This window comes from Populus alba, chromosome 5, assembly GCF_005239225.2.
Source record: "Populus alba chromosome 5, ASM523922v2, whole genome shotgun sequence".
Lineage (NCBI taxonomy): Eukaryota > Viridiplantae > Streptophyta > Magnoliopsida > Malpighiales > Salicaceae > Populus > Populus alba.
The window spans coordinates 21374130-21388738 of NC_133288.1; the positions used below are offsets into that span (position 1 = coordinate 21374130).

A 14609-nucleotide genomic window follows, 5' to 3' on the forward strand; every position below is an offset into this window, starting at 1 on the left:
TCCACTGTTCCACAACCTGAAGACAGAAGAGGCGGAGCCAGCTTTTTCGCAATGAAGAACAGCTTGAGAGATGGATTTATTCTTTTCCACAAGAGATTAGGGGGCAGGAGTTCATGTTTCAATCCAAAACTCAAACGTTCTTTGCCACTGATTGGACCATGTTCGTTCCATGAATGCTATTCACTCATTATCTACACAGAACATGAGTTAATGCAGCTGCGAGAGAAGCAAAGATGCTTTCTCACGCACAGTAAACCTGTTCTGTTCTCCTTTCAGTCTTGGATATCAGCATCTGTGCATGGTTCAGAAACTTCATGAACTGCACTGAAATGGGTTTTCCATTGGACGAAGAATTCACTCCTAGTTCTCTCTTCATACGCATATATATTGGAAATTAACCCTTGATTAATTCTCTACAATTTAAATATTTTTTATCGCGATAAAAAAGAATTTAGATACAGACGCGTATAAACTAGCAGGACAGCTAAATAACATGATATATTAAATATCAGGTTGCCCACCTATCCACTGCCCAACCTTGATTAATTCGTTCACCAACTTCCCGTTCCAAGCCGAACGTGGCAAACGCGATACATACGCGTTTCATTACTATCCACAGATCCACAAATAGGAAACAGTTTTCTCTACTTTGTTTCAAAAGGACAAGAACCTTCCTCAAACTGAGGTTTTAATGGTGAAATAGGCTACGTTTTATGGTTAATGTCTTGGCCTCTTCTCTCAAAAGCCAAGACAGCAAACCATCTAGTAGGTAATGGTTTACTTTCCCCTAAAGTTTCGAGTTTGACTTTTAAAATTGCTAATATAATAATTACTAGAAGTTTTTAAAACTTGTAAAATTATTCAAGCTGTCCAAACATCCATATTAATAAAAAAAAAATAAAAAAAGCCAAACCATCATCAACATCATTTGGTAAACTAAGTTAACCGTGAATCCGCCCTGGATCCACACACGCAATGGCAACTCACTGATTATTCTGGCAAGCAATGGCATAAATACCTAAGTAGATATCAATGTTAACTGTCATCAACCCATCTACACATCGTCACAATTTAATTATTGATCAACTCAATAATGATAATAATTTACTCTCTGAAAGTCCTTGAACACTGATATAGTGCAGTTAGGTTGTGATAAATTTGCTACCTGTCCTCTACTTCATTTAGCTTTGCCGAACTGTTCAGTTCCGTCTTCTTTCTCTTATCTTTGACCAGCTTCTGTTTACAAAGAGTAGGTTGTGAACTATCCTGCGTTGTTTTTGAGCGATTCATGATAGAAAAGAAAGAGGGACAGCAAATGGAAGAGCGTATTTTAAGAATAATCACATTGGGAATCATTTCATGGACAACAGCATTTCATCTCTTTAGAAAGTTCTTGCCAAAGCGATCTTTTGAATTCTGCAATCGCCTTGTTTCTACGGTCCATGCAACTGTAGCTTTCACACTTGCTTCTCTCTCTGTTGAAGACTGGACATGCCCAGTTTGTCCTCTGGCTTCGAGACCTTCACACAGTCAGGTAATTAATGCAGTTATTTTACTTTCAAAATATGGGCTGTTGAGATTTTTTCTTTTGCTCCATTCAAGAATACTTTTGATATTCTTGTTGATGCTCTGAAACTGGGCAGATGCAAACCCTGGCAGTTTCCCTTTCTTATCTCATTTATGATCTGATATGCTGTCAATTCGACAAGCGAGTCACCATTGACAACACAATACACCATTTGGTTAGCATTGTTGGAATAGGAGCAGGCCTTGCCTATGGGAAGGTACTCATCTTCTCCCTCGAATGTTTTTGATTAGTTATAGTACTTAAGATGATAAACTAACTTTCTTGTTACTGCCATGAAACTTAGAACCCTAACTGTGTTTTTCTGCGCTTGAGACGATACAGATTTCCATCCTTGGCACTTCTCTAAGCTTTAAAAATCTTATTTTTGTTAGAGCTTTTAATCTCTATCTTTTCCCTCTTGTGTTTTTGATTAGTTATAGTACTTAAGATGATAAACTAACCTTCTTGTTACTGCCATGAAACTTAGAACCCCAACTGTGTTTTTCTGCTCTTGAGACGATACAGATTTCCATCCTTGGCACTTCTCTAAGCTTTAAAAATCTTATTTTTGTTAGAGCTTTTAATCTCTATCTTTTCCCTCTTGTGTTTTTGATTAGTTATAGTACTTGAGATGATAAACTAACCTTCTTGTTACTGCCATGAAACTTAGAACTCTAACTGTGTTTTTCTGCTCTTGAGACGATACAGATTTCCATCCTGAGCACTTCTCTAAGCTTTAAAAATCTTATTTTTGTTAAGAGCTTTTATTCTCTATCTTTTCCCTCGTGTTTTGGGTCCTTGTGTATAGTGTGGATCAGAATTGATTGCAGCCCTATGCATAACAGAGATCTCTAGCCCTTTCCTTCACCTGAGAGAACTTCTCAAGGAGCTTGGTTACAGGGACACTGACCTTAATTTGGCTGCTGATGTAAGCTACTCTTTAAGTCTCGATTTTCAGCTGTGGCTGGTGACTTCTTCTGTATATCTTAATCTCATATCAGCTGTTAGAAGGACTTGATAATTCTTTAATATCCACAGACAATATAATTAAAAATCTTGATTGGTGTTGCAATGCTGCACAGATCTCATTTGCAGTTGTATTCTCGTTTGCAAGAATGGTTTTTGGGCCTTACCTTACTTGGGTGACTCTTACAGCCGACAATCCTCTCGTTATCAAGGTACCAAAGGACAATACTTCTATGTTTTCACTTCTTTTTGTCGGACTGAATGAATACATAACATATTATGTTCGTCATTATCGATGCTTAAAATCACATTAATGGTTGTTTAGGCAATGGCAGTGGGATTACAGCTGGTTAGTGCTTACTGGTTCTTCAAGATTGCCAGGATGATGAACTACAAGCTAACCAAAAGGACTGCATCTAAAAACCTTGTCTACACTGAAAAGTTGTAAAATAAAGTTCAATGATTTTGTATAACAAAGTAAACCCACAACCATCTAGAGGTGATGGAATTTCTAAATCTGCGACGGCTTAGTCATTCAAATTACAATATCATCTCAAATAACCATGTAAACTTGTCGGGTGAAGTTCAAAACCAATATAAGAGACAAGATGTAATTGAAGAAATTTGGCATTGTGAGAAGATATCATGTCAAATAAAAATCCATGGCCTGTAAGGAAAGAATGAATCAGTCTTTGCCAAAATCAGCATTATAATGTGCGCTAGACTCGAGTTTCTTTGCTTCATTAAGCTTCCGTACAGCCTGCAGTAAATTTCGACCAATATGAAACTGAGCACATAAATTGGACAAATCCATGCACAAGAACACATTTTTTAAACACTAAAAAATTTACCTTCATAAAATCTTCATGGATGACATAATCACGTTCTGCACGGATTGCTGACATCCCGGCTTCCGTGCAAACATTACGAAGATCAGCTCCATTGAAACCCTGATATAATCACAACAATCATTTAAATGAACAGTCAATGTACAAAACAACCAAGCCACCGCTAACTCACCTCTGCAAGTTTCACAACAGCCTCATAATCTATATCTCCATGCTTGGCAATTCCAGCAGCATGGATCTTTAGGATTTCCATTCTTGACTGTTCATTTGGTAGTGGAATCTCTATCTTTCTGTCTAATCTTCCCGGACGAAGAAGTGCAGGGTCGAGAACATCAGGGCGGTTTGTTGCCATTATCATTTTAACCTACAACATACAATTGATTACTCATTTCCCCCCTAATTGATTCATTAATTGTATGACTTAAACATCTAAACATGTATATAGATAACTATTACATGAAAGTAACTGGTAAAGATGTGGATAGCAGGGATATGGTACAGATATAGATAGCTGCTAACACTTACATTTACAAGAAATTTATTTTGAAACTACAAGGCCCACAAATTTCAACAGGGAATTAGAGCGATTATTAAGGGTCATATGAATTGGATGCTGCAATGGCCTAGTCACATGCAAACCCAATGGTGATATCCACTCACTTCCTCAACAATAACAAGCTTACAACAAGAGTTTACCAAACCAGACAGGATACGAAAGAAGTGCAAGATGTAGAAGATCCCAAGCAAACCCATTATATGTATTTGTAAATAATAATTAAAAAAAAAAAACCCCGCCTATCATTCCACAAAAACCTCCCAAAGGAAAGTTTCAGTTTAGTGTCAAAATGCAAAGTTGAATCAGATTATTAACCAAATTTACCTTCCCAAGCTGATCAAATCCATCAAGTTGGTTAAGCAACTCCATCAATGTTCTTTGGATTTCACGATCAGCACTTGTTCCCTCACTAAAACGGCGTCCACCAATTGCATCGATCTCATCCATGAAAATGATGCAGGGCTTGAGAAACAAAAGCAATTTGTATATTTAATGGAGTTATAAATTAGTCAGAATAAAACAAATTCACGAAACTAAGACTCTTACTTGGTGATCACGTGCATATCCAAACATTTCTCGTATCAACCTAGCACTTTCTCCTATGTATTTGTCAATGATGGCACTTGAAACAACCTTAATCCATTTTAAAAGTACAGCATGTTAACCACAGACAGCCAACTCCAAGCAATACAACACACACACACACACATCTTTGTGTGTGTGCGCGAGCATGTAAAAGCTAGGTAACAGGATCTGACCTTCAAAAAGTTGGCATCTATGTTGCTCGCAATAGCCCTAGCCAACAATGTCTTCCCAGTACCAGGAGGTCCATAAAGAAGGACACCCTGAAACAAAAAGGGTAAGAAATATGAGATAGAAATTAATCTAGCTTATTCACACAGGGCATAATACTGCCAATAGCTTTATTTTACCACATCCCAGTTTTTACTGACTCGAGCAGTAAAGGAAAGTAGAGCAGAAAAGGAAAAGAGTAGCATGATCACCTTGGGAGGTTTAATCCCCACCCTAAGGAAAAGCTCAGGGTTCATCAGAGGTAACTCAATGGATTCCCTTAATTCCCTAATCTGATCAGATAAACCACCAACAGCCGAGTAACTCACATTACCAGGATCTTCGTGCAGCATGTTATAAACAACTGGATCAACCTGTCAGCCCAAAACACACACAACATCGGACACCATTCACGACACACTACGAAATCTGGCATTAAACTGTGTTCTGAAGAAGCCACAATGACTTACTTCACGCGGAAGAGCACGCATAATCGTAAGCGTAGTCATATCAAGAACCACTCTGGTTCCTGAAGTCAGTTTTTCCTTATCCACTTTACTACGGCAGCCTACCACATACCGAGGTCCACTGCTAGCTTTCACAATCACTAACAAATTAAAAAAAAAAAAAAAGGCAATCAAGACTGGCATTATCGGGCACATGATGCAACCAATTATAAATATACACAGCAAGCAAAAGAAGATTGAGGCGGCAAACGTACAGCGTTCGTTGTCAAGGGGTCGAAGAACTTCTCCTATAATCTGACCAACACTTTGAAGAGACTTCAAATCATCTTCGGTTTTGTTAAATTCTTTCTTTGCAGCTTTCAAATTCTCCCTCGCTGCATTAACATAATCCCAAAACCAACATTTTCACACGTTACCCATACTATTATTAACTCGCGACTTGATCCTAAATCTACAAAAAGTCAATTTTTAATCTGAATTTCTACAGGCAAATTTGATAGAAAACAATAATAAAATCCTAAATTTGGTAATTAATAATAAGATATATGAGACGAAAAGGGGGGCAATTAAAAAATCAGATTAGATCTTCGATTAAGTAATTAAAGAAATGATTTGAAGTTTAAATGATTAAAGAGTGAATGTCGTCTGACCAGATCGAACTCTGGATTCGAGCTCTTTGTGGTGGAGTAGCTTTTTGCGGTACTCCGCCTCTGCATTGCGACGTCGTGCTACGTCTTCTCCGTCGTTGTTTATGGTTGCCATTTTTTCTTCTTCTTGGTAATGGACGTCAGATAGGAACGTTCTCTTTTATCGAGGAAGGGAACCACCGCAGCTGACTTGAAGCCGGGGTCACTTCTTTCTTTTTAATTTAATTTTCCGTATCCTTGCTATTCAGCAGCCAAACGACGTCGTTGCAGTCTGCTCAACCAGTAGACGGGGCTGGACTCACAGGCGACCCAGCCCAACTTTATTGTTTCTTTATTTCTTTTTCTTTTTTTAAAGCAAATTAAGAATAGGTAAATGTATTTATGTAGAAAATAAATTTAATAAAAAAAAAGTAAAGAGGGAGGTTAAACTTTATTTGAAATCCCCTTTTCAATTCATGCTTTTAATTAGAAGCATAATTATACAAAAACGACTCAAAATTTAAGTTAACAATTTTGTTTCAAGATTTTTAGAAAATAAAATGATGTGATTTTGTTTTTTTAAATGAAAACATATTATTTTGATAAAAAAAAAATTCTAGTTTTAAATAAAACAATTTACAAGTTAGAATTTAAATCATTAAATTGAGTTGTCAAGCTAAATCAAATTTTATAACTATAATTAAGAGCTAATGAAGAGGTTATAAACTCAATCACCAACGAAAAAAAACTAATTTTTATCTCGAAAAGAAAAACTAGGAATTGAATTTACTCAAAAAAATAATAATTAAAACAGCACTAGGTAGCATCTATTGCAGGTTGCAACGCTTCAATTCATGAAAGAAATCAGATTCCACCGTAATTAAATCTCAAATACAATACATTTATAATACAACATGTTCTTCACATGTTTACATGATTACTATTTTTTTTCTACTTAACAAGGCGACAATTCCTCCTAACTTCACCATTAAAACCTGTAAGAGGGCTAATGTTTCCCATCTTAACCATAGGCTTGGCAAAATGCTCGAAGAACAGGCCCTCATCTTCAGCATTTCTCTTAACCAACTGAATAGTCTTGCCTGTGAAACCAACCAATGTGAAACCAACCACCTAAGTCAACAATGGTGGGAGTCAACAATGGTGGTGAAGCCATCCTTCCTTAGTCACAAATTGTAGGCACCAAACTTGTGCCAAACTTGTGCCACTTGCCTACCCCTTGTATTTGTATGGATGTTTGCCTATAAATAGGCAATGCATCCAAGCATTGTAAACACACCATAAGAGAGAAACAAGAGAGGAAGAGGAGAGTGAAGAGGGAAAATAATCCCACAAATTTGTGAGGTATTTGTGAGAGAGTAAGTGAGGTGTTTTCTCCTAGTAATAGAGAGATTCTTAGTTGTTCTCCTATTATTTGAGAGAGGTTGTAATTCCCACATTACTTAGTAAAATCCTTCTATACTTGCCCGTGGACGTAGCCTAATTGGGTGAACCACGTAAATTCTTGTGTGTCTCATTTCTCATTTTAGCCTTTTTGTCTTATCGGGTTTGCATGCCAGTATCCTAACAGTGGTATCAGAGCCTTCTTGGTTGGTGTTGTTAACACACAAAAGTTAGTCGTGCATACGGTTACTATTCACGTCTACGACACTATTCACCTATACGGCACTATTCATCCATACGGTACTGTTCACTTACGTTTACTGTTGGCGAGTATATAGAAAGTCAGTGCGGTGATTAAATACAGTCTAGGAAGTTCTGTCTAAGGAGATTGGGTTTTTAAGCGGGACCGTAGTTTGTGACCCCTCCAATCTTTCCTGGGAACTTACTTAGTGAAGTATTATTCACACGATACTATTTCTATATACGTTACAGGATCTGTGAAACGGTGATAGCTGAATAGATCTCGGTGAATACAATGGCAGCAAAGTACGAGATTGAGAGGTTCAAAGGGAGTAATTTCTCACTGTGGAAAATGAGAATCAAGGCAATCTTGAGGGAAAGACAATTGCTTGGCAAGCAATTGGGGATCGGCCCGCGGAGATCACTGATAATGCAAAATGGAATGAGATGGATGGCAATGCTATTGCTAACATACATTTAGCATTAGCTGATGAAGTATTATCAGTGTGGCGGAGAAGAAAACAGCTAAGGAGATATGGGAGACTCTAACAAAGCTATACGAGTCCAAGTCTTTGCACACTAAGATTTTCTTAAAGCGAGACTTTATACCCTTCGAATGGCAGAAACCACGTCGGTGACTGACCACATCAAACAACCATCAGAACTCTATTTTCACAACTCACTACATTGGGTCAGCAAAATAGAGGAAAATGAACGTGCAGAGCTTCTACTTCAAAAGTCTTTCCTGATTCGTAATGATCAGCTCATTATCAACTTGACCAATAATATCCTCTCAGACTATTTAGTCTTCGATGATGTTGCAGCCGCTATCTTGGAAGAAGAAAATAGGCGCATAAAAACAAAGGAGACAGAAACAGTTCAAACCAAGCAGAGGCATTATTGGTGTCAAGAGGAAGATCAACGGAGTGTGGCTCCAGTGGGAGTCAAAGGCAGGGGAGGTCCAAATCAAGAAGTAAGAAGATGGTGAAATGCTTAACAACTGTGGCAGAAAAGGGCACTTCAAAAAGGATTGTTGGTTTAAAAAGGGTATAGAGAATACTGCAGAGTCATCAAGACCTCAAGGATGTGTTTGCAAGCACCTCAGAAGATGGAGAGATTTTATATAGTGAAGCAGCACACAAGCTCTACAGATAGAGAAGAGCTCACTGAGGTCTGGATTATGGATTCAGGAGCAACATGGCATATGACCCCTAGACGAGATTGGTTCCATACATATGAACCTATCTCTGGAGGTACAGTGTTCATGGGTGATAATCATGCTGTAGAGATTTCTGGCATTGGCACCATCAAATTGAAGATGTTATGATGGCTTAATTCGTACTATTTCAGGAGTGCGACATGTGAAAGACTTAAAGAAGAATCTTTTGTCCGTAGGACAATTTGATAGTCTTGGCTGTAAGATCCGAACAGACAATGGAATCATGAAATTGTCAAAGGCGCGCTGGTGGTTTTAAAGGCAAGAAAGACAGTTGCTAACATGTTTGTATTAATGGGAGAAACGCATCATGGGGCAGAAGCATCAATCGCATCAGCTAGTCCTGCAGAAGAGAAGACGATGATGTGGCATAAAAAACTAGGCCACATGTCAGAGAAAGGTTTAAAGGTTCTCTCTGATCAGAAGTTACTCCCTGGGCTTACAAAGGTTACTTTACCCTTTTGTGAGCACTGGTTACAAGCAAACAACATAGGTTGAAGTTTGGCACGTCAACAACTAAGAGCAAATGCATCTTTAGACCTGATTCACTCTGATGTTTGGCAAGCACCGGTTGTATCCTTGGGAGGAGCAAGATACTTTGTATCATTCATAGATGACTTCTCCAGGAGATGTTGGGTGTATCCGATTAGAAGGAAGGCAGATGTGTTCGTAGTTTTTAAAACCTTCAAAGCGCGGGTAGAACTTGAATCTGAAAAGAAGATCAAGTGTTTGAGGACTGACAATGGAGGAGAATATACCAGTGATGAATTTGATAACTTCTGTCAACATGAAGGTATCAAAAGGCAGTTCACAACGGCATAACACTCCCACAAACCAAAATGGAGTGGCAGAGCGGATGAACAGAACTCTATTGGAAAGAACAAGAGCAATGTTGAAGGCTGCAGGTCTAGAAAAGTCATTCTGGGCAGAAGCAGTCAATACCGGCCTGTTATGTAATAAATCGATCTCCGTCTACTGCAATTGAGTTGAAGACACCCGATGGAGATGTGGACTGGAAAGCCAGCTGATTATTCTCGATTGCATATATTTGGAAGTCCTGTGTACGTGATGTACAATACTCAAGAGGTCAGCAAGCTGGATTCAAAATCCAGAAAATGTGTATTCTTAGGGTATGCTGATTGGAGTGAAGGGTATCGCTTGTGGGATCCCACTGCCCACAAGGTAGTCATCAGCAGAGATGTCATATTTACAGAAGATAAAATGCAAATGGAAGAAAATAATAGCATTTTAAAGGAGACTACAGAAGTCCAGATGGAAAATACTCAGAATCATACTTCTTCTGAAGCTGTACCAGAGCATGAAGAACAAGAACAAATAGAGTCTGAAACTCCTGAAGTTCGACGGTCAACTCGTGAAAGAAGACCACCGGCTTGGCAGCTCAGAATATGTTACTGAGAGCAACATTGCATACTGTCTTCTAACAGAGGATGGAGAGCCATCAACTTTCCATGAGGCTATCAAAAGCATAGATGTATCTATGTGGATGACAGCAATGCAAGAGGAGATTGAAGCTCTGCACAAGAATAACACTTGGGATCTTGTTCCGCTACCACAAGGAAAGAAAGGCCATTGGCAACAAATGGGTTTACAAGATAAAGCGTGATGGCAATGATCAAGTGGAGCGGTATCGTGCAAGATTGGTGGTGAAAGGATATGCTCAGAAAGAAGGAATAGACTTCAATGAGATATTTTCCTCCGGTGGTACGACTTACTACAATCAGAGTAGTCTTGGCAATGTGTGCTATATTTGATCTTCACTTAGAGCAGTTAGATGTGAAAACTGCATTTCTTCATGGAGAACTTGAAGAAGAAATTTATATGCTCCAACCAGAGGGTTTGCTGAAACAGGCAAGGAGAACTTGGTTTGCAGGTTGAACAAATCTCTATACGGTCTCAAACAGGCGCCGAGGTGTTGGTACAAGAGATTTGATTCCTTCATAATTAGCCTTGGGTACAACAGACTCAGTTCAGACCATTGTACGTATTACAAGAGGTTTGAAGAAAATGATGTTTTCAATCATTCTGTTGTTGTACGTGGATGACATGTTGGTAATAGGCCCCAACAAAGATCGAGTCCAAGAATTGAAGGGCACAGTTGGCTAGGGAGTTTGATATGAAAGGACTTGGGACCAACAAACAAGATTCTAGGGATGCCAAATTCACCGAGATAGAAGTAAGAGGAAGATTTGGCTTTCTCAGAAGAATTATTTAAAGAAGATCTTGCGACGCTTCAACATGCAGAGATTGTAAAGCCAATTTTTCCACCCCACTTCCTATTAACTTCAAATTATCCTCAAGTATGTCTCCTAGCAATGAAGTAGAGAGGATGGAGATGTCTCGAGTACGCGTATGCATCAGCAGTGGGAAGTTTAATGTTTGCCATGATATGTACAAAGACCAGACATTGCACAAGCAGTGGGAGCAACTAGTCGATACATGGCAAATCCTGGTAGAGAGCATTGGAATACTATTAAGAGGATCTTGAGATACATCAAGGGTACCTCAGATGCCGCATTATGTTATGGAGGATCAGGAATTTACTATCAAAGGTTATGTTGACTCAGATTTTGCTGGTGACCTTGAGAAAAGAAAATCCACTACAGGCTATGTGTTCATAATTGGCAGGAGGAGCTGTGAGCTGGGTCTCTAAACTTCAGACTGTTGTAGCGTTATCCACAACAGAAGCTGAGTATATGGCAGCTACACAAGCTTGTAAGGAAGCAATATGGATGAAGAAACTTATGGAGGAGCTCGGGCACAACAAGAGAAGATTTTTTGTATTGTGATAGTCAGAGTGCCTTGCATATTGCAAGGAATCCAGCGTTTTCATTCAAGAACAAAACATATAGATGTTCAGTATCACTTTTGTTCGCGAAGTGGTGGAAGATGGAAGTGTGGATTTTCAGAAGGTTCACAACAAAGGAAAACCCAGCAGATGCTTTAACCAAACCAGTCACACTGATAAGTATATATGGTGCAGATCCTCTTTGTGGCCTAAGCAGAAACGTAAGCAGCATGAAGATGGCAAGTATTGAAAGGATAGAAGAATCACAAATGATGAAGTGTGAAGACTTGATTCAATCATCAAAGTCTTCAAGTGGGAGAGAATGTGAAACCAACCAATGTGAAACCAACCACCTAAGTCAAACAATGGTGGGAGTCAACAATGGTGGTGAAAAGCCATCCTTCCTTAGTCACAAATTGTAGGCACCCAAACTTGTGCCAAACTTGTGCCACTTGCCTACCCCTTGTATTTGTATGGATGTTTGCCTATAAATAGGCAATGCATCCAAGCATTGTAAACACACCCATAAGAGAGAAACAAGAGAGGAAGAGGAGAGTGAAGAGGGAAAATAATCCCACAAATTTGTGAGGTATTTGTGAGAGAGTAAGTGAGGTGTTTTCTCCTAGTAATAGAGAGATTCTTAGTTGTTCTCCTATTATTTGAGAGAGGTTGTAATTCCCACATTACTTAGTAAAATCCTTCTATACTTGCCCGTGGACGTAGCCTAATTGGGTGAACCACGTAAATTCTTGTGTGTCTCATTTCTCATTTTAGCCTTTTTGTCTTATCGGGTTTGCATGCCAGTATCCTAACATTGCCATCCTTTCCTGTATAAAGCACTTCATCAGAAGTGAGAAGCCCTTTGCCCCAAAGTAAGAGCTTGAAGCAAGAGTTGTCGAATTTTGCTGGAGAGGCCAAGTCCAGAGGAGAAATGTTATCGTCTCCACCTGATCTTGGACACGCTGACTTCAGATCTAAGAAATAGTTTTTCTCTAGAGTCTGATCTGGTTGGTTGTTTCCATTCTGGTTGTACAGTCTCTGCTTGAAGGTCACGCACCTTGCCACGCCAATTGTATGCCCTCCTGAAACATGGCATTTTTCAAATTAATCAGAAGACTCAGAATAATTATGTATGTGTCTTTGTTCAGAAGGGACGGGAAACAGATACTAACGATAGCTGAAGGATGTGTCTGTGTTCTAACCTGAGAGAGCAACGAGGTCGACCTCATAAAGGCCTTGACGCTTGAAAAATGGTACGAGGTTTTGGATAGTAGAGTTGGGAGCGGGAATGTTGTTGTTTGAGCCACTCAGGCTCGCAGTCTTTGAGTCCCTTCTTCCTAATGGGAGTTCCCAATTGGATCCACCGCTCTGTACCAAGACAACAGCCAGTGTTTGTTAGCAGAAAAATGGGTTAATAAGCCAAGCAAAGCTTAGAGGACTGGAGATTTTGCTTGCTAGCGCAGTTGAGGCACGAGCTGCCAAGGCGAGAATGTCCGAACAGGAGACAGTTTGAGGGCATGCTTCTTCCAACTTAGCCTTGATTTCATCTACCACTTCAAATCCTCTGAGGGAATTCTTGCTAACACTGACATGACAATGTCATTTGCTTGGGGGCATGAAAACTGATAAAACTCAGTGAACAGACCAAACGAGCCACCGCCAAAAGGACCACCGCAGCCAAAACCGGGATGAGCTAGCAACGTTGTTCATGAGAGGAGAAAAATAGAGACAATGAAACTAAATTTCACTTTACAGAAAGCCATTGATATAAGAGGAATTACTAAAGTCAAATGAAGACTGTCATGGCCTCTTTGTTTGCCATCTCTGCTACTTAAATGTGGAACTCAAATGCGTCCCTCACCACATCCTTCAACACCACCTAATATTGATAGCTATGAGTCTATGACCATGTCTTTCTTTTTTGCATGCCTCGTTTGGTATCGGAATCGGAGAGTGCATCCATGTGTTTGCTGATAGGTTTGGTTGAGCAAGTGTTTCTGGTAGTCCCTGCTCCTAGGCAAGACCATAATAAGAGTATTTCTGTGAGCTGGTTTGCCTCCCGACCTCACGATTTCACCATGTCATGAGCTTAACTAGTGACGCCACTCAAAAGACTCTTGCATATATTTGTTTTTCACTTTCCCTCCAGCTAACCGACTAGTTAAAGAAAGAAATCGAGCAAAGAAAAAAAGTCGACGCAGTGTTTTTTCCTTTCGGCTATTGTGCTCAAGCGCTCATGGGCATGGCTATGTCCCTGGTGGCTGGCCCTTGGGTAGTTGGGTTACAGAAATACCATTAGTCCATTCCAGAAAAATGACAACCACAGGGATCTCAAATCCTCAAAGCTCATCAAATATTAGTACGATGACTAATTAAAAAAATACTATTAGTGGATTAGCTTGTGCTTTATAGAACTACAACCTACAACGTTTTGACCCTTTCAGACGCAGCATCCCTTGATAATAAATTTTATCTTTTCTCAACGGGCATGTCCAAGTCATCCAACATGTTCCTGCTTATACAGCGATATGGAGACGCAGATTTCCATTTTGGAGTTGCAATACTACTCGTTAAGGCAGCAGCCCAACATGGCTTACGTGCAAAATTTACTGTGTCCACTCGGTTATCTAAATATTGCACATGCTTGTCTTGCAATGTCGAATTCATAACACAAAGAAGCAAACTGCTCTCTTCGATCGTCATGATTTGTTACCCTTGATAGTTTGTATGGTACAACAGACATCAGCCTTGCTAAACGAAGGGGGACGTGAGCCTTTATCAATGTCCCACTTTCTGTATATTCCTAGTCAAATGAGTAGAAAGAAAAAATTACGAGAAAAATAAAAAATAAGAGGTTCAGTTCTCAGTAGAAGAAAGTGAAAACAATCTAGAAAATACTCACAGTTCTCTCTACCATCCAACCTGATGTATGATACTGAGAGGCTTCCCTTTGTCAAATGGAACCAGAGCTTCTACTCATACCATAGAATCCTACAACAGATGAAAATTGTTAAGGTTTTCAAGTGCAGTTGAAACTCCAGTCCAGGTAGCAAGAATGAACAGAACTATCCGTTTTCGAAAAACACCATAATGTTTTCACCAACTCAATACCTTCAGTTTTTCC

The 14609-nt window shown here is 39.3% G+C and overlaps 2 protein-coding genes and 1 pseudogene across 3 annotated transcripts; 1 reads left to right on the forward strand and 2 right to left on the reverse strand.

Annotated features, from left to right (window-relative positions):
• Window positions 1-716: 716 nt before the first annotated feature.
• On the forward strand, window positions 717-2998 carry LOC118062106 (uncharacterized). 2 transcript variants are annotated; one of them, XM_035075788.2, is made up of 5 exons: window positions 721-1534; window positions 1644-1784; window positions 2376-2495; window positions 2650-2745; window positions 2859-2998. In XM_035075788.2, the coding sequence occupies exons 1-5, from the start codon at window positions 1289-1291 to the stop codon at window positions 2979-2981; spliced, it is 726 nt and encodes a 241-aa protein (XP_034931679.1). In that variant the 5' UTR covers window positions 721-1288; the 3' UTR covers window positions 2982-2998. The 2 variants fall into 2 exon arrangements, with proteins under 2 accessions (XP_073265457.1, XP_034931679.1); XM_073409356.1 differs by lacking the exon at window positions 2376-2495 and having other exon boundaries at window positions 717-1534.
• Window positions 2976-6044, reverse strand: LOC118062105 (26S proteasome regulatory subunit S10B homolog B). The gene is made up of 10 exons (XM_035075787.2): window positions 5847-6044; window positions 5451-5570; window positions 5200-5336; window positions 4942-5103; window positions 4696-4782; window positions 4484-4570; window positions 4262-4399; window positions 3554-3745; window positions 3385-3483; window positions 2976-3293 (listed from the first exon to the last, which is right to left on the reverse strand). The coding sequence occupies exons 1-10, from the start codon at window positions 5956-5958 to the stop codon at window positions 3219-3221; spliced, it is 1209 nt and encodes a 402-aa protein (XP_034931678.1). The 5' UTR covers window positions 5959-6044; the 3' UTR covers window positions 2976-3218.
• A 729-nt stretch (window positions 6045-6773) lies between these two features.
• Window positions 6774-13248, reverse strand: LOC118062273 (peroxidase 9-like; annotated as a pseudogene).
• Between the last annotated feature and the right edge of the window lie 1361 nt (window positions 13249-14609).

Bases quoted from the DNA above. Each gene is read 5' to 3' on its own strand.
- LOC118062106 (XM_035075788.2), top strand. From the start codon at position 1,289: ATGATAGAAAAGAAAGAGGGACAGCAAATGGAAGAGCGTATTTTAAGA. The intron at 2,496-2,649 runs GTAAGCTACTCT...AATGCTGCACAG, and splicing joins ACCTTAATTTGGCTGCTGAT to ATCTCATTTGCAGTTGTATT. The intron at 2,746-2,858 runs GTACCAAAGGAC...ATGGTTGTTTAG, and splicing joins ACAATCCTCTCGTTATCAAG to GCAATGGCAGTGGGATTACA.
- LOC118062105 (XM_035075787.2), bottom strand. From the start codon at position 5,958: ATGGCAACCATAAACAACGACGGAGAAGACGTAGCACGACGTCGCAAT. The intron at 5,337-5,450 runs GTACGTTTGCCG...TTAATTTGTTAG, and splicing joins ACCCCTTGACAACGAACGCT to TGATTGTGAAAGCTAGCAGT. The intron at 4,783-4,941 runs GTGATCATGCTA...TTTTTGTTTCAG, and splicing joins TGGGGATTAAACCTCCCAAG to GGTGTCCTTCTTTATGGACC.